The sequence below is a fragment of the Chroicocephalus ridibundus genome, chromosome 9 (genome assembly GCF_963924245.1).
Source record: "Chroicocephalus ridibundus chromosome 9, bChrRid1.1, whole genome shotgun sequence".
NCBI lineage: Eukaryota > Metazoa > Chordata > Aves > Charadriiformes > Laridae > Chroicocephalus > Chroicocephalus ridibundus.
Genome location: NC_086292.1, coordinates 28,614,153 through 28,641,189, shown reverse-complemented (window position 1 = coordinate 28,641,189; position 27,037 = coordinate 28,614,153). Strand labels below are relative to the sequence as shown.

Sequence of the window (27,037 nt, the reverse complement as noted above, 5' to 3'; positions counted from 1 at the left end):
GTTCTCTTCTGCTCTGCTCAATCTGCTGCTGACGGGGAGAGGCTGCCGGAGTTGGCGACTGCTCTTGCTGGGCTGGGATTGCCAGCAGGCAGAGCAGAGTGGGCAAAGGCAAGCGCTGTGAGTGGAGCTTGTCCTTGGGAAGCGTGTCATTCTCTTTGCCCCGCCGCGCCTCGCGGCCGTCTTTCTTGGTCTCTGTTCTGTGCCACTGCATTTGCTCCTTCTCATTAAAGCCTTTGCGCAGCACAGCTGGAGACTGGTGGTGCTTTGTTCTCCTGCCCCCTCATCTGGCCAAGACCTCTGCAAGGCCGAGGGAGAAGCTGCTCTCCCCATGAGAGTGAGACTGTGCCCATGCGTGGGGCACTGCCAGTTGTGGGGGGCGCTCCCGGAAGCAGAGCACCAAAAAGAAGCGAGTAGGCACGAGAAAGACAGCAAAGCCTCAGAGAGACGGGGAGAGGCAGAAGCACTGGGCAGAGCTGGAAATGCAAGTCATGGCAGAAAGCGTGGCAGTCAAAGACGGGAAACGGTTGCCCAGGGAGGCTGTAGATTGTGCCCCTTTGGAGACGTCCAATACGCAACTAGAGAAAGCCGTCGAATATGCCGTGCAGCCGAGGTGCTGAGGAAAGCCGGAGAGCTGTGGCGGGCGCAGGGCAGGAGAGGGGTCTCTGCTGGGGGTGCCAGGGCTGGGAGCCCAGGAAAGGAAGGAAGGTGGGAGTGCATTGAAGAGTTGAGGCAAGAGGGAGGCAAGGGAAGAAGGTGTGAGCACGGCAGGGCAGCAAAAGGGCTGAGGTCCCACTGAGATTTGAACTCAGATCGCTGGATTCAGAGTCCAGAGTGCTCACCATTACACCATGGGACCTCCCAGACTCCTTTCTTCTTTCCCCTCTCCCAGCCCTGCCTCACCCAATGCCTCCTGGACCACTCTGGCACTCTTCCCAGCTCCCTGCCCATCCCCAGCTGCAGCCTTCCCACAGGGCGACGCAGACCTCTACACCCACGCCACCTTTTCACACAGCGGCGCAACACCGCGCCTCTCCTGGGCCTCAGACTTCCTCACTCCCCTCCTTCGAAAATCGCACACCCTGCTCCCGCACCCTCTGATGACATTGCCTCAGGATGGCTCTGCCCTCTCACAGGGCTGCAGAGAAATGACACACGGCCTCCAATGCCCCCGGTGCCCTCTGACACGGGGGACCTGACTCCTGCCTCACCCTCTTCCCCCTGACGCTGCCCGTCTTTGCTGGTGATGAACTGACAGTTCAGGGGAACTTTCCCCGTTGAAATCCTGCTGCGCAAGGCCACATCCTGGCTTGGCACCTATCGAACGTGCCACTGGGCGTCGCAGAGGCAAGGAGGCACCTCAGGGGCTCTCCAGCTTCGGGAGCAGAGGGCAGAGGAGCTCCCCGATGACTAAGGAGAGGGAAAAGTTGCCTCGTCTCCAAAAAAGCAGAAGAAGCTAGGAAAGGTGGGGAAGCAAGGAAAGGCCTTGATGAAGTGGAGCAAGTTCAGCAGAGGGGGACTCTGGCCTTGTGAGGAGAGGCTGAGGGCGCAAGGCTTGCTTAGCTGAGAGAAGAAAAGGCTTTGTGGGGTCTAAGAGGAGCTTCCCGGGGCCTACAAGGAGGCAACTCGATGGCTGGAGGGGGAGAGGTGGTGGTCGGAAACGGAAGAGGCCAGGGCTCTCCGTCATGAGTGTGTTGTAGGCCTAGGGAGTTGGTGCCCATTTTTCCTTCATCAGGAGCTGGGACGTGCAGCAGGCTGAGCAGAGCCCCCAGAAGAGCCAGGAGGTTCCGCTTAAGAGAGGGGTGCCGGCCAAGAGAGAGAGGCCATAAAGGAGGCCACCCAAGGCGAGGGGGCTGTCAGGAGTGGGACTCGAACCCACGCCTCCCAGGGAGACTGCAACCTGAATGCAGCGCCTTCGACCGCTCGGCCATCCTGACCCTCTGCTGCTGCCGCCGCTGCCGGCCCTGCAGCGGCCAGAGCCGGCCCAGCTCAGCCAGCCCCCTCCTGCCCCCGCTGTGGGGACACCTGCCTCCTGCCCCAGCTCCCAACAAGGGCTGCTGACGGGACACCGCAGCTCCTCCACACACCTCACAACGCACGCCGTACCCACAGCAGGGTACAAACTGCAGCCTGGTGCCCTCACACCTTACATTCCCCGGGCTGAAAAAGCACGGCTGCGTCAGCATCCTCCATCTAGCACGCAAGGAGCCAGGCTGCAAGGCACCTCAGCGGTCACTAGTGGTCCAAACGCCTGCTGAAAGCAGGGCCAGCCCCAAAGCTGGAGCAGGCGGCTGTGTGCCTGAGCCCCGTTGGAAGCCGAGCGTGACACCCAGGCGTAGGGAGTGCCAAAGCGCTCTGGGCACCTGCTCCAGGGCTTCGCCGCTGCCCAAGGAGCTCTGAATGGTGCAGAGCAGCCCCCCGAGGCTGCTGTTGGGCAAGGTGGGCCTCGCTAAAGGCCAGGCGTGCGTCTGCTGGGCTAGGAGGTGCTCAGAGGGCTGGCCGTGCCCGCAGGCTGCAGGGGAGTGAAGGGCAACGAACGGCTTGAGCACCGCGGGCAAAGCTGGGCTGTCCTGTCGGGCAGCAGCAGAGGCAAGGCACTGGGGAGCCCGCTGGCTGAAGAAAAGGGCTCTGCGTTGGCCAGGAATCGAACCCGGGTCAACTGCTTGGAAGGCAGCTATGCTCACCACTATACCACCAATGCATCTGGCTGTGCTACTGCTGCCTCTGCTCCTGAGCCCCACAGCCTCTGCTCCCTCCTGCTCCTCCACTGACCAACCCCACCTGCCTTCCCCTCCTACACAGCACACAACCACCTGCCTCCTCATCCTACGCTCCTCACCCTGCGCCCACTCCTCCTTACGCACCCCCGCACACGGGCACCACCTCAGCCTGCTCCTCTGCTTCTCTCCGCCTCACATCTTGGCCAGGCAAACTCCAGGTGCTGCCAGTGATGACGCTCCCCACCTGCGCTCAGACGCCTCCCACCCGTGCCTGGGCTCTGCAAGCCAACCTGCCCGCTGTGGACGCACCTGCCGTGCTTTAAGCGCAGACAAGCTCCCACCCGGCTGCGCACCCCTTTCCCCACCCTCAGGGCGATGCAGAGCATGCAGAACGGGAGGACGAACCTCATGGCTCAAGACAAACAGAAGCACCTGCCTTAGCAAAGACTGTTGCGGGCAAATGGGGCTTCGCTGGGGGAAAGAATAATTTGCCAACAGCGGAGGCAGATGGAACCGTCTGTGTGTGGCACGGGGCAGCCCCTTGCCTGTCCTCACAGAGGCCACCCTGCAGCACCCCCGCTCCCCTCCACTGCCAACAGCCAGCCCACACAGAGCCAATCCAGTGCCCGTTGGGAATCCCTGCGCGGCCCTGCTGCCGGCCGGACCTGACAGTGGGCATGGCAGCAGAGAGACACGGGTGGAGAAAAAGCCCGCATGGCCAAGGTGACCCCACCGGTCTTTGCCAGACCAGCCCCAGCCTTGTCCTCCTGCCCACCTGCAGAGCCCCGGAGGGACCCGCTCACGGCTGAGAAGTTGCTCTTGAGCTGCATGATGGGAAGGAGAAAGAGCTGTGTCCGCAGAAGAGGCACCACCTGGTCGGGGAGGTGTGTGCTGTGCTGTGCCCGCTGCTCCTCAGCCTGCGTCTGCCCTGCTGAGGGTGGCTTTGGGAGCGCTGGCTGCCGAGGAGACAAAGGAGGAAGGCGGCGTGAGGGCAGAGAGAGGGGTGTGAGAGCCGCTCTGGGCATGGGTGCCCAGAGAGGTAGAGCAGTGGCGGTTCAAAGTTGGTGGGAGAGGCAGCAAGTGTGAGGAGCAGGGGGAAAAGGAAACTGCCATAGCAGAGGATGGTTTCGATCCATCAACCTCTGGGTTATGGGCCCAGCACGCTTCCGCTGCGCCACTCTGCTCCCCGTGGGGCCTTCTTTGGCACCTGCCACAGCCCTGAGGATGCTCCCAGACAGCACCAGCGCTCCTGCCTCCTTCCCTGCCTCTTCGCCCTGCCCTCGCCCGCACGGGAAACTCTCTCCCTCCAAAGTTCACCTCCTTCACGCCTGGCATGCCTACCTCAAGGGCCTTGCTTTGCCCTTCTCCCCGCACCTCCTGCCCCTCCCCCTGCAGGGGCACTTGCTCTTTCACCGCCCGACTCTGGGCCTCTGCAGGACACACAGCAAACCCCGCGACTGCATGATGGACACTCTTCAATGCTCCAAGACATCCCCAGAAGGCTCTGGGCAGCCCGAGCTGGGAGACCCTCTTCGGGAGGGCGAGGGACGAGGGACGAGGGGGCAGTGCTGAAGCCTCCCTTCTGGGGCTTGTGTTTCCTGCTTCCCCGTCCCATCCTCAAAAAGCAACAGCAGGACGGGGAGGGCTGGGATGTGGGCGCCGATGGGAGCGTGGCCCCAGCCTCTCTGCCGCAGGGCCCTCTTGCTCAGGGGAAAGTATTCCCCTGCAGATCAAGAGGTCCGTGGCTCAGCTCCAGGTGCCCTCTCCATTGCCCCTTCCCTTCTTCATTCCTACTGAGGATCTCCGGGGAGAGGAGCTGAGTGCTGTGGCTGCAGCGGGGTAAATTGCCAGCAGCCCAAAATGCAGCTGCGCCCCGTAGTTGGCAGGATTCGAACCTGCGCGGGGAAACCCCAATGGATTTCTAGTCCATCGCCTTCACCACTCGGCCACAACTACCTGCCCCAGCCCTCTCTGCCCTGCTCATCACGCGCCCTCTCCAAGGACACCCGCCTCCCTGACACTTTCAGCGACAGCCTGCACTCCAAGCCATGCACTGACCATGGACGGCACCTGGCCACAGCCTTCCACAGGCCTTCAGGGACGCAACACCAGCACCTACGCCCCCACCTCCCAACCCCGCCTCCTCAGGCACCCATCTGAGAGAAACTCAGCACCAAGGACGCTTGCTCGGCCTTGCAGAGGTCTTGGCCAGATGAGGGGGCAGGAGAACAAAGCACCACCAGTCTCCAGCTGTGCTGCGCAAAGGCTTTAATGAGAAGGAGCAAATGCAGTGGCACAGAACAGAGACCAAGAAAGACGGCCGCGAGGCGCGGCGGGGCAAAGAGAATGACACGCTTCCCAAGGACAAGCTCCACTCACAGCGCTTGCCTTTGCCCACTCTGCTCTGCCTGCTGGCAATCCCAGCCCAGCAAGAGCAGTCGCCAATTCCGGCAGCCTCTCCCCGTCAGCAGCAGATTGAGCAGAGCAGAAGAGAACGAGCCCTTTCTCAAGGAGCTCAGAGCAAAGCGGAGGCAGGGGAGGCACGGCGAGGCCTGCCGTGCAGCCAGGAGCAGCGGGCACAGGTCCCTCCTGCCTGGGGGGATGAGGACAGCCAGCCCATCTGCAAGCCGCGGCCACGCTCCTGCTGCAGAGTTCCCGTCGTCCTTCCCGCTCCGAGAGGGATGATGCGCCGGCTTCAGCAGTTGAGACTGCAGCGGGGAACGGGCAGGCACAGCCCTGACCCCCCCAGACCAAGGGAGCCCCCAGAAGAGATGGGAACCCCCCCGGCGCTGAGGGAGCTCCCCACAGCAGCCGACAGAGAGGATCCCACGGCTGTGCTCTGGGGGAAAGAGGTGAGGATGGGGCCCGGCAGGGTCACCACCACCGGCGAGGCCTCGATGGCCACCGTCGAGTCAGCGCAGCGGGCCACGCAGGGCTCACTGCAGCTGCTGGCGAGCGGGGTTGGGCCAGAGGCTCCGCAGGGGCGAGGGAGACAGGGTCTGAAGCAAGACATCTCTCGGTGAGGGAGGCACAGCTGAAACACAGAGCAGAGAGCCAACGCGGACCTCAGTATCAGTCTGTCTCTCTGCTCCTCAGCTCTCTCCATGGACACCCTTTCTTTTAAAAACACACGCTGTGCCTTCATCTCCCACTGCCCTCCTCGTGCCCTCCGAGCTGCAGGGCACAGGAAGGCTGACCCGGTTTTGGATAGGACCCAGCACGCTGGGTTTCAATCAATTGGGACGGACTGATCATAGCCCGTCGCCAGAGCAAACTTTGCTGCACTGAAGGCGGCACTGGACGCACGTGGCCATTTGGCTGGGGACCATCTGCTAAAGGTGCAAGTTCTGGTGGGCAGAGCTCCCTGCAGCTGAGCCCCATTGATGCCCTTCTGCTTGGAAGAACCCCCTCTTCCCTGCTCTCCCCAGACACCTCCCACAACAGGGAAAGAGCCGACAGCCCTCAAACAGTTCTGTTGCAGGGCCAGCCTTCGGCAGCCCAAGCATCAGCTCGAGTAGCCACCACGACAGCAGCTCAGCCCACAGGGAGAGATGGAGCAGGCTCAGGCTTACCTCGTTCCTGGAGGACAGGGAGGCAAGAGAGGAGCATGTGGAGCCAGAAGCAGCGCAGGCTTTTATGCTGTGTCCCAGAGCCCTGGCGGGGTCACAAACATTCCTGGCTCCTGAAGCATCGAAACACCCAGCAGCTACCGCTGGCTGAAGCCTCCCTGGTGATTAAGCCCTTGCCTCTTTCTCCTGAAATGTTTTGCTCCCACGTCATAGCACCAAACGTCATAGAATCCTAGAATTGCCCAGGTTGGAAGGGATCTTTCAGATCAGGGAGTCCAACCATCAAGCTAACACTGACAAAACCCATCACTAAACCCAATTGCGAAGCTCTACGTTTACCCGTCTTTTAAATACCTCCAGGGATGACGATTCCACCACTTCCCTGGGCAGCCTGATCCAATGCTTGATAACCGTCTCAGTAAAAATTTTCTAACCTCTCATCTAAACCTCCCCTAGTGCAACTCGAAAGGTTTCCTCTTGTCCTGGCACCTGTTACTTGGGCCCTTGCCTCTTTCACCTGAAATATATTATTCCCTTTTCTTTCCACGGAACATCAAAATGATTCATCTGTGTCCCAGCTTCATGAGACCAATTAACTCAGAGGTCTCAGGCTAGGCATGCAGAGATTTTAAGTGGGTTTGCGTTATACGGATTGCCTTTGTCACTTTGCCCTCCTCATAGAAGCATAGAATCTTCTAGGTTGGAAGGGAGCTTTAAGATCATTGAGTCCAACTGTCAGCCATGAATGGCATCTCAAGTCAGCTCTCAAGGGCTTTCAGTGGAGGCACTCAAGCTAACCCTGAGAGGTGTTCCTCCCTGCAAGTCATCATAGACACACAGGAGACTGTGGGTAGGTTCAGGCAGAAGGTCAAGACCTTGAAATCCCATATAGGAGAACAGAGGTACCTCTCCAGGGACGTGGAAAAGCTCAAAGGCAAGGAAAGAGCATTGCGGGCTGGAGACAAGCCCACTGTGGGCAGGAGTGACAGCCACAAGGACCTCGCTTATGCTCATCAGGCTCTACCATGGCCTGCTTTTGTGATCAAAGAGATGCCTCTGTAAGAGACCCACCCCCAAATTGACCTGTTTTGCTCAGCGAGTTCAGCCCAGAGGCCAGAGGCCTGGATGGCCTTTTTTTGAGGAGAGGCGCGGGGCAGGGAGCCAAAAGCTCATGGCTCTTTTTCCTGGGTTAGGGATGGGGTGGCCCATTCCATGCATTTCAAATTTCCAAGGGACATGGCATCATTGTCCCAGAGCACCTGGGAGTCATCGTGATGTGGAAGAGTTGGGAAAAACCCGGAGCTGCAGGCAGACGTGAGTCTCGTGCTGTGGACTTCAGTGGACACAGTGCCCTAGTCTCGGGCGTGCCATGGATACCAGCGCTCATAGCCCCAAAGTGCCAATTCAGATTAGGTCTCTGCATTGCCAAAAAAGGGCAATGATCCTTCCCCTCAGCTTTCATCACTGACCTTGTATTGGAAAGGAGCTTTTGAGATCATGCACTCCGACCATGTATCCACCAAACAGGTATGCTTTCACCTGAGCAGGGGGCTTGAGGCCTGGTCCCCACCCTACCAGCCAAGAGCTCTCACAGCTGAGCCTCCTGTGACCACAAGCGGGCCACCAGGGGATGAGAGTGAGGGTGCCAGCATCGGTGAGAAGGTCCCATGGTTTTGGGATGAGGTCTGGAGACAGGTGTGAGAAGGTCTTCTCCTGCCCTGGCCTCAAGGTAAGAGCCTGAGAGGTGTCTCAACTCAGTGGAGTTACTGGCCACAGCCCACTGCGATCCAGAAGAGTTCAAAGGGTCTTTACTAGAATCGCTACTTATAGGATCCAAGATAATTGACTTTCATCAGATACTTTTCCACTTAGGGCCAAGTGAGATGACAGTAACGCAACCCCAGAGCTTGCTAGATCTTGGGGTCCTGGTATCCCCCCCATGACCATGATCAATATGGTGTCAGGAGTGATCAATTATAGTTATTATCTTCAAGGGGTAGGAGCCATGGGGACTAGGCACACTATTGTGTTCTTGGTCTGTGGCTCTCTACCTTTTCTTTCTTTTATGTTAGACCACTGTGTTACGTTCTGCTCCATTGTGTTGTTCTGCGGCCCAGGCTGGGAGGGAGATCATGCAAAGCACCACGTGGCCTGAGAGGCCGGGCAGGGGGGGAACTGCAACACCACAGAAGCATGGTTTGTAGAGAAGAGAGAGGCAGTCCCTTCATGGACAAAAGTCAGCTGGACAAGGTACTGAGGATCCTCCACTGTCTTTGCAGTTAGCCCTGCACTGAGCTGGAGGATAGTCTACACACCTGCAAGCTGCCTTCCAACTGATGTTTCCTAAAACTGCATCATTCTTTGCAGCTGTTGCTGTTTTAAATAAACCCCTTTGATTCAAATAAACCCCATCCAAACCATAAATAGAGCCCGAGACCTAATGTTCTCTTTGTGTGTGTTTTTGTGAAGCAAGCTGAAGTTTCCCAGCTAACACCTTACACACACACACCCCCACACACCCACACACCCCTCCACAAAAAGAGGAGACCACAGTTGCACAGAAATGGGTCAGGAATAGTGTAATGGAAATTAGAATCACCTTCTTGTTCTTTATTTGTCTGGAAAGGGTTTGCAGGATGAGTTGCCCCTTCCCCTTCCTAGGGAACGAGGTGAGGGTGGCCTTGGAGCCTGCAGTTCCCCAGGTCCTCCTTTGTGCCCTTCTGGAAGATGGGAGTGCAGTTGACTTCTTCCAGGCCTCAGGCACCTCTTCCAGATGCTGTCACCTTTCAAAGACAATCCAGAGTTTCCTCTTCCAGAAGTCCTCCTTGTCTGAGCTGGCAGCAGGAAGATGGCATGGGTATCTGCAGGTCACCTCCCTGCTACCTGAGTCCCTCACTGGCCAGAAGCCAGAACATGGCTTGGATATTGACTGTGAGGTCACGTCTGGCTCTGCAGGCCATCTGCAGGGACATTGCTTGTGCTAGGCACTTGTGTTGCTGATAAGCAGCAGCATGCGCGTTTTGGGCTATGTGCATGTGAGTTGCCTTCTACCTCATTGCCTGCTAGGTCAGCAGCAGGCATGTGGTTTGCATTTTGAACTTAAGGTCACTTCTGTCTCTGCAGCTGATGGGCCGGGGTAGGCTCATGGCAGCACTAGTACTTGTGAGGCCACTTGTGCCTGAATAGCTGGTAGGACAGAAGGAGGCACATGGCCTGGATGCTGATTGCAAGATCACTGGTACCTGAGTAACAGATGGAAAAGCGAGAGGACAATTCCAGGCAAGGGAAGAACTGCAGTTCCCCAACAGCTACAGAAGGTTGTGTAAGAGAGAGAGACAGACTCTCCAGAGAGGTGCACTTTGAAAGGGCAAGATCAACACTAACAAGTTGCAACAAGGGAAATACCAGATGTCTTTGTGGAGAAAGAAGTGACAGGGCCACAGTGCAGCCCTGGAAGAGTTGCCCAAGAGATGGGGGCCTCTACGATAGTACCAGTATTCAGTGGTCAATGGGGCAAGGCCCAGATCTTCCTGAGTTATATGGGAATTTGGGTCTGCTTAGAGCAGGAGGTGAGCCCATAGGACCTCCAGAGGTCCCTTCTAACCTTCGTTGCTCTGGGGTACACTGAGTCTTTTGGGCCTCTGATCAGCCACTAAAAGGCAATGCCTCGGGTGGCAGCTGCAGCATGAGATTGCATAGGAGGACCAGTTGTTTAAGGAAAGGTGCTAAAATGTGTGGAAATGCCCTTGAAGAAAGCAGCACTTTGGGAGGAATGAGGCTATGAGCTCTGGTATCCCTGGCACGCCTGAGGCTGGGGCATCGTGTCCAGTGAAGTTGACAGAAGGGTGACTCATGTTTGCCTGCAGCTCTGGGATTTTCCCAACTCTTCCACATCACAATGACTCCCAGGTGCTCTGGGAGACTGATCGGAATTCCCTTTGTAGTTTGAAATGCATGGAATGGCCCACCCAATTCCTGCCCCGGGAAAAAGAGCCATGAGCTTTTGGCTCCCTATTCTGAGCCTCTCCTCAAAAGCAGGCCATCCAGGGCTTTGGCGTCTGGGATGCCCCTGCTGAGCAAAACAGGTCAATTTGGGTGTGGGTCTACTTCAGGGAAGGACGAGGGCATTTCTTTGATCACCCTCCTACGCATTCATGTGCTTCTTTCCAACAGATTCCCCACTTCCCAAGCTGAGCCCAGCCCCCTGCTTGGAAGAAGCCTGAGGGCCTGGTCAAGTCGTCAAGGGACAGGGCAATGGAGGTCCCATGGAGAAAGAGACCTACCTGAGCCTCTGCTCTTCGTCGTTACAAACCTGCCCTTGTTCCCTGGGCTCATGGGCAGAAAAAAAGATGAGGAGGAGGCAGGAGCCCCTCCCTTAGGAGGACAGGCTTAGAGAGTTGGGGTTGTTGAGCCTAGAGAAGAGGAAGGTCCTGAGAGACCTTCCAGAAAGATGGGCACGGACTATTTATCAGGGAGTGTAGGGATTGGATGAGGGGGTAATGCTTCTAAAACAAAAGAGGGTAGATGTAGATTAGATACTGGGAAGAAATTCTTTCCTATGAGGGTGGTGAGACACCGGAACAAGTGGTCCAGAGACCTTGTGGATGCCCCATACCTGGAAGTGTTCAAGGACAGGTTGGATGGCACTTTGAGAAACCTGATCTCATGGAAGGTATCCCTACCCATGGCAAAGGGGTAGGAAGTAGATGATCATGAAGGTCCCTTCCAACCCAAAACCATTCAATGATTCATTCTTTGATTCTAGGTGCTATGAAGTGGGAGCAAAACATTTCAGGAGAAAGAGGCAAGGGCTTAATCACCAGGGAGGCTTCAGCCAGCGGTAGCTGCTGGGTGTTTCGATGCTTCAGGAGCCAGGAATGTTTGTGACCCCGCCAGGGCTCTGGGACACAGCATAAAAGCCTGCGCTGCTTCTGGCTCCACATGCTCCTCTCTTGCCTCCCTGTCCTCCAGGAACGAGGTAAGCCTGAGCCTGCTCCATCTCTCCCTGTGGGCTGAGCTGCTGTCGTGGTGGCTACTCGAGCTGATGCTTGGGCTGCCGAAGGCTGGCCCTGCAACAGAACCGTTTGAGGGCTGTCGGCTCTTTCCCTGTTGTGGGAGGTGTCTGGGGAGAGCAGGGAAGAGGGGGTTCTTCCAAGCAGAAGGGCATCAATGGGGCTCAGCTGCAGGGAGCTCTGCCCACCAGAACTTGCACCTTTAGCAGATGGTCCCCAGCCAAATGGCCACGTGCGTCCAGTGCCGCCTTCAGTGCAGCAAAGTTTGCTCTGGCGACGGGCTATGATCAGTCCGTCCCAATTGATTGAAACCCAGCGTGCTGGGTCCTATCCAAAACCGGGTCAGCCTTCCTGTGCCCTGCAGCTCGGAGGGCACGAGGAGGGCAGTGGGAGATGAAGGCACAGCGTGTGTTTTTGAAAGAAAGGGTGTCCATGGAGAGAGCTGAGGAGCAGAAAGACAGACTGATACTGAGGTCCGCGTTGGCTCTCTGCTCTGTGTTTCAGCTGTGCCTCCCTCACCGAGAGATGTCTTGCTTCAGACCCTGTCTCCCTCGCCCCTGCGGAGCCTCTGGCCCAACCCCGCTCGCCAGCAGCTGCAGTGAGCCCTGCGTGGCCCGCTGCGCTGACTCGATGGTGGCCATCGAGGCCTCGCCGGTGGTGGTGACCCTGCCGGGCCCCATCCTCACCTCTTTCCCCCAGAGCACAGCCGTGGGATCCTCTCTGTCGGCTGCTGTGGGGAGCTCCCTCAGCGCCGGGGGGGTTCCCATCTCTTCTGGGGGCTCCCTTGGTCTGGGGGGGTCAGGGCTGTGTCTGCCCGTTCCCCGCTGCAGTCTCAACTGCTGAAGCCGGCGCATCATCCCTCTCGGAGCGGGAAGGACGACGGGAACTCTGCAGCAGGAGCGTGGCCGCGGCTTGCAGATGGGCTGGCTGTCCTCATCCCCCCAGGCAGGAGGGACCTGTGCCTGCTGCTCCTGGCTGCACGGCAGGCCTCGCCGTGCCTCCCCTGCCTCCGCTTTGCTCTGAGCTCCTTGAGAAAGGGCTCGTTCTCTTCTGCTCTGCTCAATCTGCTGCTGACGGGGAGAGGCTGCCGGAGTTGGCGACTGCTCTTGCTGGGCTGGGATTGCCAGCAGGCAGAGCAGAGTGGGCAAAGGCAAGCGCTGTGAGTGGAGCTTGTCCTTGGGAAGCGTGTCATTCTCTTTGCCCCGCCGCGCCTCGCGGCCGTCTTTCTTGGTCTCTGTTCTGTGCCACTGCATTTGCTCCTTCTCATTAAAGCCTTTGCGCAGCACAGCTGGAGACTGGTGGTGCTTTGTTCTCCTGCCCCCTCATCTGGCCAAGACCTCTGCAAGGCCGAGCAAGCGTCCTTGGTGCTGAGTTTCTCTCAGATGGGTGCCTGAGGAGGCGGGGTTGGGAGGTGGGGGCGTAGGTGCTGGTGTTGCGTCCCTGAAGGCCTGTGGAAGGCTGTGGCCAGGTGCCGTCCATGGTCAGTGCATGGCTTGGAGTGCAGGCTGTCGCTGAAAGTGTCAGGGAGGCGGGTGTCCTTGGAGAGGGCGCGTGATGAGCAGGGCAGAGAGGGCTGGGGCAGGTAGTTGTGGCCGAGTGGTGAAGGCGATGGACTAGAAATCCATTGGGGTTTCCCCGCGCAGGTTCGAATCCTGCCAACTACGGGGCGCAGCTGCATTTTGGGCTGCTGGCAATTTACCCCGCTGCAGCCACAGCACTCAGCTCCTCTCCCCGGAGATCCTCAGTAGGAATGAAGAAGGGAAGGGGCAATGGAGAGGGCACCTGGAGCTGAGCCACCACCTGGAGCTGAGCCACGGACCTCTTGATCTGCAGGGGAATACTTTCCCCTGAGCAAGAGGGCCCTGCGGCAGAGAGGCTGGGGCCACGCTCCCATCGGCGCCCACATCCCAGCCCTCCCCGTCCTGCTGTTGCTTTTTGAGGATGGGACGGGGAAGCAGGAAACACAAGCCCCAGAAGGGAGGCTTCAGCACTGCCCCCTCGTCCCTCGTCCCTCGCCCTCCCGAAGAGGGTCTCCCAGCTCAGGCTGCCCAGAGCCTTCTGGGGATGTCTTGGAGCATTGAAGAGTGTCCATCATGCAGTCGCGGGGTTTGCTGTGTGTCCTGCAGAGGCCCAGAGTCGGGCGGTGAAAGAGCAAGTGCCCCTGCAGGGCGAGGGGCAGGAGGTGCGGGGAGAAGGGCAAAGCAAGGCCCTTGAGGTAGGCATGCCAGGCGTGAAGGAGGTGAACTTTGGAGGGAGAGAGTTTCCCGTGCGGGCGAGGGCAGGGCGACGAGGCAGGGAAGGAGGCAGGAGCGCTGGTGCTGTCTGGGAGCATCCTCAGGTCTGTGGCAGGTGCCAAAAAAGGCCCCACGGGGAGCAGAGTGGCGCAGCGGAAGCGTGCTGGGCCCATAACCCAGAGGTCGATGGATCGAAACCATCCTCTGCTATGGCAGTTTCCTTTTCCCCCTGCTCCTCACACTTGCTGCCTCTCCCACCAACTTTGAACCGCCACTGCTCTACCTCTCTGGGCACCCATGCCCAGAGCGGCTCTCACACCCCTCTCTCTGCCCTCACGCCGCCTTCCTCCTTTGTCTCCTCGGCAGCCAGCGCTCCCAAAGCCACCCTCAGCAGGGCAGACGCAGGCTGAGGAGCAGCGGGCACAGCACAGCACACACCTCCCCGACCAGGTGGTGCCTCTTCTGCGGACACAGCTCTTTCTCCTTCCCATCATGCAGCTCAAGAGCAACTTCTCAGCCGTGAGCGGGTCCCTCCGGGGCTCTGCAGGTGGGCAGGAGGACAAGGCTGGGGCTGGTCTGGCAAAGACCGGTGGGGTCACCTTGGCCATGCGGGCTTTTTCTCCACCCGTGTCTCTCTGCTGCCATGCCCACTGTCAGGTCCGGCCGGCAGCAGGGCCGCGCAGGGATTCCCAACGGGCACTGGATTGGCTCTGTGTGGGCTGGCTGTTGGCAGTGGAGGGGAGCGGGGGTGCTGCAGGGTGGCCTCTGTGAGGACAGGCAAGGGGCTGCCCCGTGCCACACACAGACGGTTCCATCTGCCTCCGCTGTTGGCAAATTATTCTTTCCCCCAGCGAAGCCCCATTTGCCCGCAACAGTCTTTGCTAAGGCAGGTGCTTCTGTTTGTCTTGAGCCATGAGGTTCGTCCTCCCGTTCTGCATGCTCTGCATCGCCCTGAGGGTGGGGAAAGGGGTGCGCAGCCGGGTGGGAGCTTGTCTGCGCTTAAAGCACGGCAGGTGCGTCCACAGCGCGCAGGTTGGCTTGCAGAGCCCAGGCACGGGTGGGAGGCGTCTGAGCGCAGGTGGGGAGCGTCATCACTGGCAGCACCTGGAGTTTGCCTGGCCAAGATGTGAGGCGGAGAGAAGCAGAGGAGCAGGCTGAGGTGGTGCCCGTGTGCGGGGGTGCGTAAGGAGGAGTGGGCGCAGGGTGAGGAGCGTAGGATGAGGAGGCAGGTGGTTGTGTGCTGTGTAGGAGGGGAAGGCAGGTGGGGTTGGTCAGTGGAGGAGCAGGAGGGAGCAGAGGCTGTGGGGCTCAGGAGCAGAGGCAGCAGTGGCACAGCCAGATGCGTTGGTGGTATAGTGGTGAGCATAGCTGCCTTCCAAGCAGTTGACCCGGGTTCGATTCCTGGCCAACGCAGAGCCCTTTTCTTCAGCCAGCGGGCTCCCCAGTGCCTTGCCTCTGCTGCTGCCCGACAGGACAGCCCAGCTTTGCCCGCGGTGCTCAAGCCGTTCGTTGCCCTTCACTCCCCTGCAGCCTGCGGGCACGGCCAGCCCTCTGAGCACCTCCTAGCCCAGCAGACGCACGCCTGGCCTTTAGCGAGGCCCACCTTGCCCAACAGCAGCCTCGGGGGGCTGCTCTGCACCATTCAGAGCTCCTTGGGCAGCGGCGAAGCCCTGGAGCAGGTGCCCAGAGCGCTTTGGCACTCCCTACGCCTGGGTGTCACGCTCGGCTTCCAACGGGGCTCAGGCACACAGCCGCCTGCTCCAGCTTTGGGGCTGGCCCTGCTTTCAGCAGGCGTTTGGACCACTAGTGACCGCTGAGGTGCCTTGCAGCCTGGCTCCTTGCGTGCTAGATGGAGGATGCTGACGCAGCCGTGCTTTTTCAGCCCGGGGAATGTAAGGTGTGAGGGCACCAGGCTGCAGTTTGTACCCTGCTGTGGGTACGGCGTGCGTTGTGAGGTGTGTGGAGGAGCTGCGGTGTCCCGTCAGCAGCCCTTGTTGGGAGCTGGGGCAGGAGGCAGGTGTCCCCCCAGCGGGGGCAGGAGGGGGCTGGCTGAGCTGGGCCGGCTCTGGCCGCTGCAGGGCCGGCAGCGGCGGCAGCAGCAGAGGGTCAGGATGGCCGAGCGGTCGAAGGCGCTGCATTCAGGTTGCAGTCTCCCTGGGAGGCGTGGGTTCGAGTCCCACTCCTGACAGCCCCCTCGCCTTGGGTGGCCTCCTTTATGGCCTCTCTCTCTTGGCCGGCACCCCTCTCTTAAGCGGAGCCTCCTGGCTCTTCTGGGGGCTCTGCTCAGCCTGCTGCACGTCCCAGCTCCTGATGAAGGAAAAATGGGCACCAACTCCCTAGGCCTACAACACACTCATGACCGAGAGCCCTGGCCTCTTCCGCTTCCGACCACCACCTCTCCCCCTCCAGCCATCGAGTTGCCTCCTTGTAGGCCCCGGGAAGCTCCTCTTAGACCCCACAAAGCCTTTTCTTCTCTCAGCTAAGCAAGCCTTGCGCCCTCAGCCTCTCCTCACAAGGCCAGAGTCCCCCTCTGCTGAACTTGCTCCACTTCATCAAGGCCTTTCCTTGCTTCCCCACCTTTCCTTGCTTCTTCTGCTTTTTGGGAGATGAGGCAACTTTTCCCTCTCCTTAGTCATCGGGGAGCTCCTCTGCCCTCTGCTCCCGAAGCTGGAGAGCCCCTGAGGTGCCTCCTTGCCTCTGCGACGCCCAGTGGCACGTTCGATAGGTGCCAAGCCAGGATGTGGCCTTGCGCAGCAGGATTTCAACGGGGAAAGTTCCCCTGAACTGTCAGTTCATCACCAGCAAAGACGGGCAGCGTCAGGGGGAAGAGGGTGAGGCAGGAGTCAGGTCCCCCGTGTCAGAGGGCACCGGGGGCATTGGAGGCCGTGTGTCATTTCTCTGCAGCCCTGTGAGAGGGCAGAGCCATCCTGAGGCAATGTCATCAGAGGGTGCGGGAGCAGGGTGTGCGATTTTCGAAGGAGGGGAGTGAGGAAGTCTGAGGCCCAGGAGAGGCGCGGTGTTGCGCCGCTGTGTGAAAAGGTGGCGTGGGTGTAGAGGTCTGCGTCGCCCTGTGGGAAGGCTGCAGCTGGGGATGGGCAGGGAGCTGGGAAGAGTGCCAGAGTGGTCCAGGAGGCATTGGGTGAGGCAGGGCTGGGAGAGGGGAAAGAAGAAAGGAGTCTGGGAGGTCCCATGGTGTAATGGTGAGCACTCTGGACTCTGAATCCAGCGATCTGAGTTCAAATCTCAGTGGGACCTCAGCCCTTTTGCTGCCCTGCCGTGCTCACACCTTCTTCCCTTGCCTCCCTCTTGCCTCAACTCTTCAATGCACTCCCACCTTCCTTCCTTTCCTGGGCTCCCAGCCCTGGCACCCCCAGCAGAGACCCCTCTCCTGCCCTGCGCCCGCCACAGCTCTCCGGCTTTCCTCAGCACCTCGGCTGCACGGCATATTCGACGGCTTTCTCTAGTTGCGTATTGGACGTCTCCAAAGGGGCACAATCTACAGCCTCCCTGGGCAACCGTTTCCCGTCTTTGACTGCCACGCTTTCTGCCATGACTTGCATTTCCAGCTCTGCCCAGTGCTTCTGCCTCTCCCCGTCTCTCTGAGGCTTTGCTGTCTTTCTCGTGCCTACTCGCTTCTTTTTGGTGCTCTGCTTCCGGGAGCGCCCCCCACAACTGGCAGTGCCCCACGCATGGGCACAGTCTCACTCTCATGGGGAGAGCAGCTTCTCCCTCGGCCTTGCAGAGGTCTTGGCCAGATGAGGGGGCAGGAGAACAAAGCACCACCAGTCTCCAGCTGTGCTGCGCAAAGGCTTTAATGAGAAGGAGCAAATGCAGTGGCACAGAACAGAGACCAAGAAAGACGGCCGCGAGGCGCGGCGGGGCAAAGAGAATGACACGCTTCCCGAGGACAAGCTCCACTCACAGCGCTTGCCTTTGCCCACTCTGCTCTGCCTGCTGGCAATCCCAGCCCAGCAAGAGCAGTCGCCAACTCCGGCAGCCTCTCCCCGTCAGCAGCAGATTGAGCAGAGCAGAAGAGAACGAGCCCTTTCTCAAGGAGCTCAGAGCAAAGCGGAGGCAGGGGAGGCACGGCGAGGCCTGCCGTGCAGCTAGGAGCAGCGGGCACAGGTCCCTCCTGCCTGGGGGGATGAGGACAGCCAGCCCATCTGCAAGCCGCGGCCACGCTCCTGCTGCAGAGTTCCCGTCGTCCTTCCCGCTCCGAGAGGGATGATGCGCCGGCTTCAGCAGTTGAGACTGCAGCGGGGAACGGGCAGGCACAGCCCTGACCCCCCCAGACCAAGGGAGCCCCCAGAAGAGATGGGAACGCCCCCGGCGCTGAGGGAGCTCCCCACAGCAGCCGACAGAGAGGATCCCACGGCTGTGCTCTGGGGGAAAGAGGTGAGGATGGGGCCCGGCAGGGTCACCACCACCGGCGAGGCCTCGATGGCCACCGTCGAGTCAGCGCAGCGGGCCACGCAGGGCTCACTGCAGCTGCTGGCGAGCGGGGTTGGGCCAGAGGCTCCGCAGGGGCGAGGGAGACAGGGTCTGAAGCAAGACATCTCTCGGTGAGGGAGGCACAGCTGAAACACAGAGCAGAGAGCCAACGCGGACCTCAGTATCAGTCTGTCTTTCTGCTCCTCAGCTCTCTCCATGGACACCCTTTCTTTTAAAAACACACGCTGTGCCTTCATCTCCCACTGCCCTCCTCGTGCCCTCCGAGCTGCAGGGCACAGGAAGGCTGACCCGGTTTTGGATAGGACCCAGCACGCTGGGTTTCAATCAATTGGGACGGACTGATCATAGCCCGTCGCCAGAGCAAACTTTGCTGCACTGAAGGCGGCACTGGACGCACGTGGCCATTTGGCTGGGGACCATCTGCTAAAGGTGCAAGTTCTGGTGGGCAGAGCTCCCTGCAGCTGAGCCCCATTGATGCCCTTCTGCTTGGAAGAACCCCCTCTTCCCTGCTCTCCCCAGACACCTCCCACAACAGGGAAAGAGCCGACAGCCCTCAAACAGTTCTGTTGCAGGGCCAGCCTTCGGCAGCCCAAGCATCAGCTCGAGTAGCCACCACGACAGCAGCTCAGCCCACAGGGAGAGATGGAGCAGGCTCAGGCTTACCTCGTTCCTGGAGGACAGGGAGGCAAGAGAGGAGCATGTGGAGCCAGAAGCAGCGCAGGCTTTTATGCTGTGTCCCAGAGCCCTGGCGGGGTCACAAACATTCCTGGCTCCTGAAGCATCGAACACCCAGCAGCTACCGCTGGCTGAAGCCTCCCTGGTGATTAAGCCCTTGCCTCTTTCTCCTGAAATGTTTTGCTCCCACTTCATAGCACCTAGAATCAAAGAATGAATCATTGAATGGTTTTGGGTTGGAAGGGACCTTCATGATCATCTACTTCCTACCCCTTTGCCATGGGTAGGGATACCTTCCATGAGATCAGGTTTCTCAAAGTGCCATCCAACCTGTCCTTGAACACTTCCAGGTATGGGGCATCCACAAGGTCTCTGGACCACTTGTTCCGGTGTCTCACCACCCTCATAGGAAAGAATTTCTTCCCAGTATCTAATCTACATCTACCCTCTTTTGTTTTAGAAGCATTACCCCCTCATCCAATCCCTACACTCCCTGATAAATAGTCCGTGCCCATCTTTCTGGAAGGTCTCTCAGGACCTTCCTCTTCTCTAGGCTCAACAACCCCAACTCTCTAAGCCTGTCCTCCTAAGGGAGGGGCTCCTGCCTCCTCCTCATCTTTTTTTCTGCCCATGAGCCCAGGGAACAAGGGCAGGTTCGTAACGATGAAGACAGAGGCTCAGGTAGGTCTCTTTCAAGTGACTTCTCCATGGGACCTCCATTGCCCTGTCCCTTGACGACTTGACCAGGCCCTCAGGCTTCTTCCAAGCAGGGGGCTGGGCTCAGCTTGGGAAGTGGGGAATCTGTTGGAAAGAAGCACATGAACGCGTAGGAGGATGATCAAAGAGATGCCCTCATCCTTCCCTGAAGTAGACCCACACCCAAATTGGCCAGTTTTGCTGAGCAAGTTCATCCCAGAGGCCAAAGCCCTGGGTGTCCTGCTTTTGAGGAGAGCCTCAGGGCAGGGAGCCAAAAGCTCACGGCTCTTTTTTCTGGGTCAGAGATCAGGTGGCCCGTTCCATGCATTTCAAATTTCCAAGGGACATGGCATCAGTCTCCCAGAGCGCCTGGGAGTCATCGTGATGTGGAAGAGTTGGGGAAAAACCCTGAGCTCCATGACAACTTGAGTCACCCTTCTGTCAACTTCACTGGACATGGTGGCCCGGCCTCAGACGTGCCAGGGATACCACACTTCAGAGCCTCTTTCCTCCTAAAGTGCTGCTTTCCTCAAACACTTTCTAGCACCATTCCTGAATCAGTTGGTGCTTCTATCCAATCCTGTGCTGCAGCTGTCCATACCACCCAACGGTGGCACCATGGGATGCATCCCTGTCCCAGCTTCATAAGGAAAACCAACTCGGAGGTCTCAGGCTAGTGTACTAGGAGGGTTTAAGTGGGCTTCCGTAATACACGTTGCTTTTGTCACTGCCCTCTTCGTGGTCAGCATGGCCACCAGTCACGGTCAAATTCAGCTATGAGGGACACCTCAGGTCAGCTCTCAAGGACTTTCAGTGCAGGCACTCGGGCTAATCCTGAGAGACGTTTCTCCCCGGGGGTCACCTTAGACGCACAGGAGACTCTGGGTAAAGTCAGGCAGAACATCAAGACTGCACAGTGCCATAAGGGAGAAGAGACTCATTAACCAGGGACGAGGCAAAGCTCAACGGCAAGAAAAGTCCATTGTGGGTTGGAAGGATGTCCTCGGTGGGCCAGAGTGATGGCCACGAGGACCTTGCTTATGCTCATCAGGCTCTGCCACGGCCTGCTTTTGTGGTCAAAGAGATGCCCGCGTCCTTCCCTGGAAGAGACCCACCCCCAAATTGACCTGTTTTGCTCAGCGAGTTCAGCCCAGAGGCCGAAGCCCGGGGTGGCCTGCTTTTGAGGTGAGGCCTGGGGGAGGCAGCCAAAAGCTCACGGCACTTTTACCTGGGTCAGGGATGGGGTGGCCCATTCCATGCATTTCAAGTTTCAAAGGGACATGGCATCAGTCTCCCAGAGTGCCTGGGAGTCATCGTGATGTGGAAGAGTTGGGAAAAACCCGGAGCTCCAGGCAGACGTGAGTCATCGTGCTGTGGACTTCAGTGGACACAGTGCCCTAGTCTCAGGCGTTCCAGGGATACCAGAGCTTACCGCTCTCTGCAGCTACCTGAAAGGAGGTTGTAGAGAGCTGGGGTTGCTTTCTTCTCCCAAGTAACAGGCGACAGGACAAGAGGAAACCGCCTCAAGTTGCGCTAGGGGAGGTTTAGATGAGAGGTTAGAAAATTTTTACACTGAGAGGGTTATGGGTTATCAAGCATTGGATCAGGCTGCCCAGGGAAGTGGTGGAATCGTCATCCCTGGAGGTATTTAAAAGACGGGTAAACGTAGAGCTTCGCAATTGGTTTAGTGATGGGTTTTGTCAGTGTTAGCTTGATGGTTGGACTCCCTGATCTGAAAGATCCCTTCCAACCTGGGCAATTCTAGGATTCTATGACGTTTGGTGCTATGACGTGGGAGCAAAACATTTCAGGAGAAAGAGGCAAGGGTTTAATCACCAGGGAGGCTTCAGCCAGCGGTAGCTGCTGGGTGTTTCGATGCTTCAGGAGCCAGGAATGTTTGTGACCCCGCCAGGGCTCTGGGACACAGCATAAAAGCCTGCGCTGCTTCTGGCTCCACATGCTCCTCTCTTGCCTCCCTGTCCTCCAGGAACGAGGTAAGCCTGAGCCTGCTCCATCTCTCCCTGTGGGCTGAGCTGCTGTCGTGGTGGCTACTCGAGCTGATGCTTGGGCTGCCGAAGGCTGGCCCTGCAACAGAACTGTTTGAGGGCTGTCGGCTCTTTCCCTGTTGTGGGAGGTGTCTGGGGAGAGCAGGGAAGAGGGGGTTCTTCCAAGCAGAAGGGCATCAATGGGGCTCAGCTGCAGGGAGCTCTGCCCACCAGAACTTGCACCTTTAGCAGATGGTCCCCAGCCAAATGGCCACGTGCGTCCAGTGCCGCCTTCAGTGCAGCAAAGTTTGCTCTGGCGACGGGCTATGATCAGTCCGTCCCAATTGATTGAAACCCAGCGTGCTGGGTCCTATCCAAAACCGGGTCAGCCTTCCTGTGCCCTGCAGCTCGGAGGGCACGAGGAGGGCAGTGGGAGATGAAGGCACAGCGTGTGTTTTTGAAAGAAAGGGTGTCCATGGAGAGAGCTGAGGAGCAGAGAGACAGACTGATACTGAGGTCCGCGTTGGCTCTCTGCTCTGTGTTTCAGCTGTGCCTCCCTCACCGAGAGATGTCTTGCTTCAGACCCTGTCTCCCTCGCCCCTGCGGAGCCTCTGGCCCAACCCCGCTCGCCAGCAGCTGCAGTGAGCCCTGCGTGGCCCGCTGCGCTGACTCGACGGTGGCCATCGAGGCCTCGCCGGTGGTGGTGACCCTGCCGGGCCCCATCCTCACCTCTTTCCCCCAGAGCACAGCCGTGGGATCCTCTCTGTCGGCTGCTGTGGGGAGCTCCCTCAGCGCCGGGGGGGTTCCCATCTCTTCTGGGGGCTCCCTTGGTCTGGGGGGGTCAGGGCTGTGCCTGCCCGTTCCCCGCTGCAGTCTCAACTGCTGAAGCCGGCGCATCATCCCTCTCGGAGCGGGAAGGACGACGGGAACTCTGCAGCAGGAGCGTGGCCGCGGCTTGCAGATGGGCTGGCTGTCCTCATCCCCCCAGGCAGGAGGGACCTGTGCCCGCTGCTCCTGGCTGCACGGCAGGCCTCGCCGTGCCTCCCCTGCCTCCGCTTTGCTCTGAGCTCCTTGAGAAAGGGCTCGTTCTCTTCTGCTCTGCTCAATCTGCTGCTGACGGGGAGAGGCTGCTGGAGTTGGCGACTGCTCTTGCTGGGCTGGGATTGCCAGCAGGCAGAGCAGAGTGGGCAAAGGCAAGCGCTGTGAGTGGAGCTTGTCCTCGGGAAGCGTGTCATTCTCTTTGCCCCGCCGCGCCTCGCGGCCGTCTTTCTTGGTCTCTGTTCTGTGCCACTGCATTTGCTCCTTCTCATTAAAGCCTTTGCGCAGCACAGCTGGAGACTGGTGGTGCTTTGTTCTCCTGCCCCCTCATTTCAGCCACGGGCTTTGCAAGAAAGAGCTCTGGCCTTTGCCCTGAGCTTACCACCAGTTGTGGATAGAGCTCCCTGAACGTATACCAAACACCAGTAGCAAAAATAAGCAAGCAGGCGAGAGAAATATTTAAAAACCTCAGAGAAATGGAGCATGAGTCTCTAAACTGGTCATCGTGGCCCTCTGATGTCTCTCAGGGTCAGTCCCGAGATCCAGCACTGAAAGCATTCAAGAGCTGATCTCCGTTCTTTTGCCAGTGTACCCAGAGCGTCTTCCATGTCTATTCCGGATGCAGGGACATTTCCCTGGCTGCCCTGGCAGGGTACAGGGGCAGGCTTACGAACTGGGCTGAGATAACTGCACTTCCTGAGGTGGCAGGAGAAAATGGACATGTGTGGTCAGCTGAGCTCTTGAGGGCGCCTTCAGAAACGTGCAGAGACGCGTTGCCTTTCTGAGCATGAATCTCAGGAGAGTCCTGGCATTTGGAAGTCAGGTTCATACCTCCCTTCCCTTTGCTGATGCACTTTGCTACTCACAGGTGGTTTGGGGGCAAAAAGTACCGAAGCTGCTCAGCAGTAAAGCCAAGCCTCCCCCACGCAAGCATGAGGCCAAGCACAAAAGAACATCCCGTGTCACTGTTCAGTCTCTCGAACGCGGCATTCCGCTCCCCAGCGCTGCGCCACCAAAGCCTCTCAGCAGCCACTGCTGCTCGAGTTGCACAAACTGCGGGGCCGGTGCGTGTCTTCTCCTCACCGAATGCTGTTGCTTCTGCTTTCTCTCTTTGTCTAACCCGCTCCCAGCAGCCAGTGCAAACCCTTCTGCAAAGCCGTGCCTCTGCACATCTGGACATCCATGTCTCCAACCCACACTGTTGCCATGGCAGGGAGTAGAGGCGGTTGTGGCTCAGCCAGGTGACAGTGACAGGACCTACCCCTTGGTAAAGCAGTCCCGGGTTGACACCGCGGCGCTCACCCGGCCTGGGGCTGCTCTGGTGGGACGTGGCAGCAGGGCTGGGGCTGTGCCCCCCCCGTCAGGGGGTGGGAGCGGGCAGCGACGCTGCGACTGGGGGACAGGGAGGTGCCCGCCCGAGGCTGCGTGGACGCGGGGGGGTGTGGGGTGGTCAGCGTTGCTCACGAGGGGGCCGAGCGGGCAGTTGGGAGCAGCGGGGGGAGAAGCCCCAGCTAAAGAAAAGCCTCTTTGCGTTGGCCGGGAATCGAACCCGGGTCAACTGCTTGGAAGGCAGCTATGCTCACCACTATACCACCAACGCATCTGGCTGTGCTCCTTCCTGCGGCTCCTCCGGAGCGCGGCTGCCACCGCCCCTCCCCGGCTGCCGGGCGGTCCCTTCCCGCCCCTGCACACACTGCCGCCACCTGCCGCCGAGTACGTGCGTTTGTTTTGGCTGGGAAACCTCAGCCGCACTAGCCACCGACCAGGGAGGATCCGCACCCGGGCTGGAGGGGGACACCGGGCAAAACGGGACTGAGCCCCAGGCACCGACGCTGCGCAGGGCTCAGGGGACCCTCTGGCGCGCTCGGCGGTGGGAAGAGGGGGGGGTGTCCAGCGCTGATCACCAGTCCTGAGCAGAAGGAGAAGAGGAAGAGGGTCGGGCTGTCTGTCTTCTTCATGCTGGTGTGAGTCCTGGGGGTGCTTCTGGGGGTGCTGCCAATGCTGCCACTCCCCATCCAGGACCTGAAAGATGCTCCCCTTCCCGTCCCTAAAGGGGCTCCAGGAAAGCTGGGGAGGGACTCTGGATCAGGGAGGGGAGCCATAGGATGAGGGAGAACGGTTTTAAACTGAAAGAGGGGAGATTTAGATGAGATGTGAGGAAGAAATTGTTTGCTGTGAGGGTGGTGAGCCCCTGGCCCAGGTTGCCCAGAGACGCTGTGGCTGCCCCATCCCGGGAGGTGTTCAAGGCCAGATTGGACGGGGCTTTGAGCAACCTGGTCTGGTGGGAGGCGTCCCTGCCCAGGGCAGGGGGTGGCACTGGGTGAGCATTAAGGTCCCTTCCAACCCAAACCAGTCTATGATTCTGTGATCTGCATCCATACATGCACCAGCTGTGCATGCACCGTGCAAGCGAATGCGCATTTGTGTGTGTGTACCTGTGGTGGTGCAAGCGTAGCTAACAGCCAAACACCCACCCAGCTGCTCACTCCCTTCCCCAACTTCAGTGGGAGTTGGGGCACAGAAAATAGGATGAGGAAGCCCCCAGGTCAAGATAAGCACAAGGACATGGCTTAGCAAAGCCTATTGTGGGCAAAACAGACTCAACCTGGGGGAAACTGATTTGTTGCCAATTGAAATAGATTCAGATAGTGAGAAACAAGAAGACAAACATAAAGCACCAACGTTTCTCCCTCTTACCCACGCTGCTCCTCAGCCTGCGTCTGCCCTGCTGAGGGTGGCTTTGGGAGCGCTGGCTGCTGAGGAGACAAAGGAGGAAGGCGGCGTGAGGGCAGAGAGAGGGGTGTGAGAGCCGCTCTGGGCATGGGTGCCCAGAGAGGTAGAGCAGTGGCGGTTCAAAGTTGGTGGGAGAGGCAGCAAGTGTGAGGAGCAGGGGGAAAAGGAAACTGCCATAGCAGAGGATGGTTTCGATCCATCGACCTCTGGGTTATGGGCCCAGCACGCTTCCGCTGTGCCACTCTGCTCCCCATGGGGCCTTTTTTGGCACCTGCCACAGCCCTGAGGATGCTCCTGGACAGCACCAGCACTGGTGCTCAGGTCCTTCCCCCTTTCCGGTCTGGGCTCTGCAAGGGCTTTTCTGAAACAGGTCGAATTCTCCGCAGAACCTTTCTCCAAGACCTTTGTCCCCTCCTCCCTTTGGCCACCTGGCACAGCCCAGACTCCGCCATGGGGGTAACTTCTGAAGTGAGACCCTGTTATTTTATCTGGGCAGCCCCTCTGGACCCACCGCTGGGGTCGATGCGGGCTGTCCTCCTCCCGCTTCTGAGATGGTTGGGTTCCCTTCAGAGACCAGTTTGTCCGACTCCCTGGGACAGTTTGCCCTCCCCCCCATCATTGGCTTAATGCTCTTAGTACCACCCACATGCATGTCTGTCATATCTGCTGTTATACTGTTGATAAATTCACTTCAATGATGAATAAGTTTGTAGTAACCCATAGCACTATATATATATATATGTTTCTGTTATTAATACAACATATTGTTATATTACAATAATATTAATTATTGCAATTATTATATAGCAATATAATGCAATTATATTATTGCTGCTATTATTGTCACTGTTATTGATTGTTTCTGTTATTTATGGCTGTTAATAATTTGTAATAGCTTGAGATACATATATTTGCTTTATTAATCCTAGATACACTTGCTGATGGTGATTTTTGTGGCGTTTGTGGTAATCTGTAATAAGTAGAGAAATTTTGAGGATGGAGCCTCCATGTCCTTCTGTATGACGGGATCCTACAAACACATGGCCACAACCCGTGCACAGGCGCAGGCCTGGTAACCTGTTAGGTCGCGATGGCACCGATGGCTTGGGTCAGCTAAGACGCTTGGTCTTACTTACAGTCAGTGCATAACAGTTGGCCTCTGCTGCTCCTTCCTCCTCATGCTTTGCTTCTGCTCCAGCGTGGGCCCTCTCTGGGGGCTGCAGCCCTCCAGGATAAACCTGCTCTAGCGTGGGCTTTCCATGAGCTGCAGTTCCCCACCGCTCAAACCTTGCCACGCACACCCAATACACCAGGAATTGTAAAATTGTCCTTTTGTATTTGTCATAGAGCACCTTTGTTACTTCTGGTCTAAGAGACAGTGATGTAAATTAGGTAGTAATCACACCAATTGAAAGAGAAAATGCTGCTCGGACATAAGCAAGACCAGAATTGGGCTTGAAGTTCGATCGAAACAAGCAGAGAGAAAATAAAAGCACAAGTCACATTTCGCTTTAATGAACACTCCATCTGGCAAGCCGGAAAAAGAATCAGACAGAAAGTATCGGGTTCAATGAGTTAACAAACAATCCCCTCCTATAACTTTTTTTCAGACTACATGAGATAAGAATTAATTAAAACAAAGCTACTGCAGCTTGCTGTCAATGTTTCAGTTTATCCTTTCTGTTTTAAAGCGAGATAGTTACTAGCTAGTTTGGGAAAGAGATCTTTGTTCTGAGAGGAAATAAATCAGACCATGTCTACACTTGAATCTTTTCTGTCCCATCGGTAGGGAGGACACTTCCAGGAGACACAGCTCCTTCCCTCCAACCATAAGGTACTAACTGGTTTCTCGACATTATTGAGTTTTGGTGTTAGTTTTTAACTTTTTTTGGGGTGTGGGGGAGAAGTTCCAGTCTATCACTTTTG

General features: G+C 58.1%; 3 protein-coding genes and 12 non-coding genes across 15 annotated transcripts; 6 read left to right on the top strand and 9 right to left on the bottom strand.

The window, feature by feature from the left end:
• Positions 1 to 784: 784 nt before the first annotated feature.
• TRNAQ-CUG (transfer RNA glutamine (anticodon CUG)) lies at positions 785 to 856 on the bottom strand. Its single transcript has one exon. It is a non-coding gene; the product is annotated as a tRNA-Gln (tRNA).
• A 995-nt stretch (positions 857 to 1,851) lies between these two features.
• TRNAL-CAG (transfer RNA leucine (anticodon CAG)) lies at positions 1,852 to 1,934 on the bottom strand. Its single transcript has one exon. It is a non-coding gene; the product is annotated as a tRNA-Leu (tRNA).
• Positions 1,935 to 2,626: 692 nt separating this feature from the next.
• TRNAG-UCC (transfer RNA glycine (anticodon UCC)) lies at positions 2,627 to 2,698 on the bottom strand. Its single transcript has one exon. It is a non-coding gene; the product is annotated as a tRNA-Gly (tRNA).
• A 1,131-nt stretch (positions 2,699 to 3,829) lies between these two features.
• TRNAM-CAU (transfer RNA methionine (anticodon CAU)) lies at positions 3,830 to 3,901 on the bottom strand. Its single transcript has one exon. It is a non-coding gene; the product is annotated as a tRNA-Met (tRNA).
• A 690-nt stretch (positions 3,902 to 4,591) lies between these two features.
• TRNAS-AGA (transfer RNA serine (anticodon AGA)) lies at positions 4,592 to 4,673 on the bottom strand. Its single transcript has one exon. It is a non-coding gene; the product is annotated as a tRNA-Ser (tRNA).
• A 739-nt stretch (positions 4,674 to 5,412) lies between these two features.
• On the bottom strand, positions 5,413 to 6,404 carry LOC134520914 (beta-keratin-related protein-like). The gene is made up of 2 exons (XM_063346794.1): positions 6,290 to 6,404; positions 5,413 to 5,751 (listed from the first exon to the last, which is right to left on the bottom strand). The coding sequence occupies exon 2, from the start codon at positions 5,728 to 5,730 to the stop codon at positions 5,413 to 5,415; it is 318 nt and encodes a 105-aa protein (XP_063202864.1). The 5' UTR covers positions 5,731 to 5,751; positions 6,290 to 6,404.
• A 6,476-nt stretch (positions 6,405 to 12,880) lies between these two features.
• TRNAS-AGA (transfer RNA serine (anticodon AGA)) lies at positions 12,881 to 12,962 on the top strand. The gene has a single exon. It is a non-coding gene; the product is annotated as a tRNA-Ser (tRNA).
• A 708-nt stretch (positions 12,963 to 13,670) lies between these two features.
• TRNAM-CAU (transfer RNA methionine (anticodon CAU)) lies at positions 13,671 to 13,742 on the top strand. Its single transcript has one exon. It is a non-coding gene; the product is annotated as a tRNA-Met (tRNA).
• Positions 13,743 to 14,873: 1,131 nt separating this feature from the next.
• On the top strand, positions 14,874 to 14,945 carry TRNAG-UCC (transfer RNA glycine (anticodon UCC)). Its single transcript has one exon. It is a non-coding gene; the product is annotated as a tRNA-Gly (tRNA).
• Positions 14,946 to 15,637: 692 nt separating this feature from the next.
• TRNAL-CAG (transfer RNA leucine (anticodon CAG)) lies at positions 15,638 to 15,720 on the top strand. Its single transcript has one exon. It is a non-coding gene; the product is annotated as a tRNA-Leu (tRNA).
• A 995-nt stretch (positions 15,721 to 16,715) lies between these two features.
• Positions 16,716 to 16,787, top strand: TRNAQ-CUG (transfer RNA glutamine (anticodon CUG)). Its single transcript has one exon. It is a non-coding gene; the product is annotated as a tRNA-Gln (tRNA).
• Positions 16,788 to 17,770: 983 nt separating this feature from the next.
• Positions 17,771 to 18,762, bottom strand: LOC134520913 (beta-keratin-related protein-like). Its single transcript, XM_063346793.1, has 2 exons — positions 18,648 to 18,762; positions 17,771 to 18,109 (listed from the first exon to the last, which is right to left on the bottom strand). Exon 2 carries the CDS (start codon positions 18,086 to 18,088, stop codon positions 17,771 to 17,773), a length of 318 nt encoding a protein of 105 aa, XP_063202863.1. The 5' UTR covers positions 18,089 to 18,109; positions 18,648 to 18,762.
• Positions 18,763 to 21,234: 2,472 nt separating this feature from the next.
• On the top strand, positions 21,235 to 22,226 carry LOC134520911 (beta-keratin-related protein-like). Its single transcript, XM_063346789.1, has 2 exons — positions 21,235 to 21,349; positions 21,888 to 22,226. Exon 2 carries the CDS (start codon positions 21,909 to 21,911, stop codon positions 22,224 to 22,226), a length of 318 nt encoding a protein of 105 aa, XP_063202859.1. The 5' UTR covers positions 21,235 to 21,349; positions 21,888 to 21,908.
• Positions 22,227 to 23,906: 1,680 nt separating this feature from the next.
• On the bottom strand, positions 23,907 to 23,978 carry TRNAG-UCC (transfer RNA glycine (anticodon UCC)). The gene has a single exon. It is a non-coding gene; the product is annotated as a tRNA-Gly (tRNA).
• A 1,309-nt stretch (positions 23,979 to 25,287) lies between these two features.
• Positions 25,288 to 25,359, bottom strand: TRNAM-CAU (transfer RNA methionine (anticodon CAU)). Its single transcript has one exon. It is a non-coding gene; the product is annotated as a tRNA-Met (tRNA).
• Positions 25,360 to 27,037: the final 1,678 nt, after the last annotated feature.